Raw genomic sequence first — 4866 nt, 5'->3', positions numbered from 1 at the left:
TAATAACAACGCAAAGGATATGTTTAAGTTTCATTGATGGGTATATGACGTCATGCTTATGTTTGTCTTTGTTTTTAATGAGTATGGTTATAACGAGGTACCGGTTATAACGAGGTAATATCGCCGGTCCCACGGATCTCGTTACAACGGGTTTGTGGTTACATTGCGCAATCAATCTAGCAGCACATGAAGCGGGCAACAGCACGAGAGAAATGTACAGAAGGTGCTCAACGTCCTGTCTACATCATGACGTACCGAGTGCGCTGTACATCACAGCCCAGGCCCGCCCATCCAACTACAATTAACTGCATTGTGGGTCATTCCTTCTTGCCGAGCTCGCAGTGTGAAATGCATGCGTTATTACACATACGCACTACAGAAGCTACATCTGTACTACAGCTAAGTAGAGGACGCAAGGCGTAATTAGAAATAAGACATCACGATTGGCAGGTGAATTGTTGATTTTTTTTTTTCGGCGGCCGAAAAAATAGTAAATATCAAAAAAAGTCGATGCGGCAACTGAAAATTGATGCGGGTGGGGAGCGGGCTGGGACGAAAATTATGAATTTCTTGGTATTTTCAGCGCCATTTTGAAAATAGTAAATAGTAAAAAAATCGATGCGGCGGCCAAAATCGATGTGCGCGAGGACGAGAAACTGGTTTCTTTTTTTACTTGGCCTTATATCATCACATCACAAATCCGCTGTGAACACACTTGATCACTTGCAGCAGGTCGACTTGTACATAGTCGCAGTTTTCATATTTCTCCAACCTAAAGCAACATGTTCACACAGTATGCAAGTCTACCCTAAACTTCCTGTAGATGAAATTACAAATTTCAGTCACTGCATGATGTAATCAACTATCACTGTCTGTGTTCATTCCTAATGAATGAGACAATGGAACAGTGCTATTGATTTAGTATTTTTTAAAGAACATTTCTGCCATAATTGGTGCCAGAAAAATATGGCATGGCCCTTCTTGAGTGAAATCACACTCACAGCACCTCTGTACAGTAAGCAAATAATCAACGTTGGTGAAGGTGATGGGACAAACTATCACTTCCGAGGCGATCTGGATGTAGCTATCTTTCCGAAGCGCAGCTGAGGAAAGATAGCGTACACATTCAGATTGCCGAGGAAGTGATAGTTTGTCTCATTGCCTGAAACTAAAAGTTGATTATTTGCTTTATATTCCACATCTAGGTTCCTAGATATTCCCACTTTATTCCACATCTGAAACCGTTTTAGCTGTCTTTCGGTATCCTCAGGGCCTAGGTTACGTAGTTTACTTTAGACGTATGCACATAGATGACAAAACAACGAATTTGCTTCGCGCCCCGCGCGTGGCACCAAAATAAAAGTGTGTTGCACTGTGGTCTATCACTTGACCCAGGTCAAATGATAGACCACAGTGCAACGCTCTTTTATTTTGCGCATACTCAAAATTGTAAGTTATATCACACGTTAGGACAGTGTGGACTAAGAGATCAGCGAAACAAAATGACTATCATAGAGTGTAACGAACTTTTCTTCTCAGGTGGTGTGATGGGCAAAACCATGCTTTATCACGTGATCAGCTCTTGACCAATCCTATAGCAAGATTCTTAGTATGTGGAATATAATATGAAAGCATTGTCTTCCAAGAACAGGCTACCGGTACTGCTTCTGTGTACTGTACGAGCTGAAATTTTTGCGGTGGTTTTATTTTCAAAAATTTTGCGAGTTGCCTTTGAACCGCGAAAATAACAACGCGCGAATAATTAAGTTTAGTTAGACCCTCATTACCGCGAAATTAACAACACGCGAAAATGTCCTCCAGGTAGCAATTCACAAAAATATCTGTATGCGAAAATTTCAGCTCATACAGTAACTTGTCTTTTCTGACTGTAGATTTTACTCATTGTCATAGTGTCTTGTAGTGTTTTCAATTCAGGCCATGAACTTTGACAATCACAAGCATGCATACAAAGCAGTTTAATGCCAATGATAAGCAAAATCAAAATATCTGAAAGGTCAAAGGTAAATGTGTTAGCAGGTGAAATATTCTTTGACTCATTTTCCATATGAGAAGATGGCAGTATAGCCAATATTCAGCTGTGCTAGCTGGTCTTCCATAGGGTCCAGTCGGTTGTGAGATGGACCAATTCCCCGGGTTATGCACCCTACTCTTTTGTGGTGAATGAGTAAAGCGGGATCTTTTATGTGCATGAGTTGTGGCTCTCTCACATATGTAACCTCCATGTTATGTCACTGCAAACATGTACCTGAGGGACATAGTGTTATGCCTCTTTAGAATGCTTGAGGGGATAGTATGGTTACACACAACACTGCTCAGCTAGACTCTGGAATTGAACCTGAGTCATTTGGATTGGGAGGCAGACATGCTACCAACTGAGTTAAATCACCACCCTAATATCATCATATTATATGAAGGTGTTTACTATGGAGACTGATACTAACAAATAGGTACAGTCTTATGATGTCAAGCGATGTGAATTTACCCAGTTACTGTCAAAGTGTTCACACACATCAGCTGGCAAAGGTCTGTGAGATTGGTTAAACTTTGATCTTTTCTATAGAATACTATATTCCATAACATTTTTAAACTAATCCTAGGTACTGTGAAATGGTCATCATTATTGCCTGACAATCACATTTGTGTGACTGCACAAGTCCTCTCAGTTTTGTGATAAAAAAAGAACAAAAATCTTTGCTTTTGTAAATGCCATTTTTCCAGAGAATTCTTTTTTTTTTAACTCTTGGATACTGTTCAGGAATATTGGTGTCCTTGCAACATCAAAGAGCAGTCCAGAAAATGGTAATTTAAAAAAAAAAAAATTGAAAGTGAAAACTGAAATGCTGATATTGCCAAATGTTACTGAACAAGTCCTCGACATGATATGTCACAGTTGATCAATAGTACAAAAGTTCACATCATGCCATGATTTATAATATCCTAATTATTCAACTGTTATTGTTTTTGTCCCTCTATAATGTTATAACAATCCTGACGTACATGTCCATTGTTAGAGAGTGAAAATCCCAGCAATAACTTCTGTGATGTGGCATGGCAACAATTGCTAGGTGAAGTGTAATGTGTGCCAGGTGATTGATGCCTATTGATAAACCTTGAACCGTCTGTAATTGCATTGTGGATAGCCACCAGTCAGTCTTGTGACGGTTCAATCAAAGGGTAGCCGGCAGGCGTTGTTGAAGGCAAGTCAAGTTTCCACCTCCTGCCAATGGCAGCTGAGCTGTGCTGCTGCCGATCACTTCCTGGCACGAGGTGATGAGGAAAAGCTCCCGCTCGTGGTCATAAAGGGGAGGTGATGAGGCAAAAACAAGGGGAGTGTCAAAAAAAAGAGAGAAACACCTGCAGCCCTAGTTTAGTTCACCGTGATAGGGTACACACAATTCTCGTTGTCATGGTGATGATGGGATGCGTGCAGCTTTCTCTTCCATGCTGCCAAATTTGCAGGGTACGGTCTTGAGAGGATGAATTGATCGATGATGTGCAGATGATGTGGTAGCCATGAACAAATCCACACCATTCATTGTGATTGGTCTTTGGCTCCATGAAAAAGAGACATACTCAAAGTTATGGATGTTGCGGGCTAAAGAGCTGCGATACCTAGGGATAGGACCTTAAGTCTCGATGATGTCCGACACGGTCATTGATGTGATCATTGGTTTGATTGTCCTAACAAATGCTGTGGGAAATGTCTTGGTTATCTTCACGTATCAGAGGGAATCCGTTTTGCGAGTGCCAGCCAATACCTACATTGTCAGTCTGGCTTTTGCGGACCTATTTTATGTTGTTCTTGCTCCTGTGTGCCTTGCACTTTCAAACACCCTCGACATCAGTCAGCACAGCAATTGTATGTGGACCCTGACTCTCCTGATGGTCAACTTTCCCGTGTCCATTTTCCATCTCCTCCTGATAGCTATGGATCGCTACACTGCCGTCACCCAACCTCTGCGATATTTCGTCGTCATGTCAGAGCTTCGCGTCAACGTCTACCTCGGCCTTGCGTGGGGCATGGGGCTCCTCATCGGGCTGTTGCCCCAGTTTGGTTGGTACAACATGCTCGATGCCCCAATCAAATCCTGCAGCTATATTTTGCTCCTTCCCCAAGAATATTTTATCCTGCTCTTCACCGTGTGCTTTGCATTCCCACTGATCATCCTGGTCTTCCTATACCTGGTCATGTTCCGCGAGGCCAGACGGCAAACGCGGCGGGTGGCGCAGCTGGAGGTTGCTGTACTCTTCAAGAACGGGGCGAGGCGTAAGCCGCGTCTCATGAGGGACATCAAGGCCACAGTAACGGTCGGTCTCATCCTCGGGAGTTTCATTCTTTGCTTCCTGCCAACCTGCATTGTTTACTTTGTGTACATTTCCAATGCACATTTGATAGAATCGCAAGTATTCTTGCTGCTTTCTAGGGTCTGTAATATAACACTGGCACTGAGCACAGCTGTGAATCCATTCATCTATGCATACAAGAGTCAGCGATTTCGACAGAGAGCTTCGACGCTTGTCCATCGTTCATATAATTTGTCAAAGAAAATGTGTGGATGTCAGTCCTGACAATAAGCCATGTAATTCAGGATCATTTATAGACCTCAGTTTTGTTTTGGATGTAGCATACAGATAGCGGTACATACAAGTGTATGTATTGTACATTGCACAGTGTACATGGCACTTCTCGTTGTTGGAATTATACACTCTTGGATACGGTTTTCCCCTTGTATGCATCATCTTCCATCCATGTTCTTTCTAAAAGGCAAGTTTGTTTGTTTGTTTGTTGTTTGTTTGTTGGTTGTTTGTTTTTGTCCTGCCATGATGTACAGTATTGTACAGTAT

At 42.1% G+C, this 4866-nt stretch overlaps 1 protein-coding gene across 1 annotated transcript; it reads left to right on the top strand.

The window, feature by feature from the left end:
* The first annotated feature begins 3660 nt into the window (after positions 1-3660).
* LOC139743126 (adenosine receptor A2a-like) lies at positions 3661-4590 on the top strand. Its single transcript, XM_071653635.1, has one exon. It carries the CDS (start codon positions 3661-3663, stop codon positions 4588-4590), a length of 930 nt encoding a protein of 309 aa, XP_071509736.1.
* Positions 4591-4866: the final 276 nt, after the last annotated feature.

Source organism: Diadema antillarum, unplaced genomic scaffold (genome assembly GCF_040938485.1).
Source record: "Diadema antillarum isolate AM-2024a unplaced genomic scaffold, OU_Dant_1.0 seq00001051_RagTag, whole genome shotgun sequence".
NCBI lineage: Eukaryota > Metazoa > Echinodermata > Echinoidea > Diadematoida > Diadematidae > Diadema > Diadema antillarum.
This window is presented reverse-complemented; position numbering and strand designations above follow the sequence as displayed.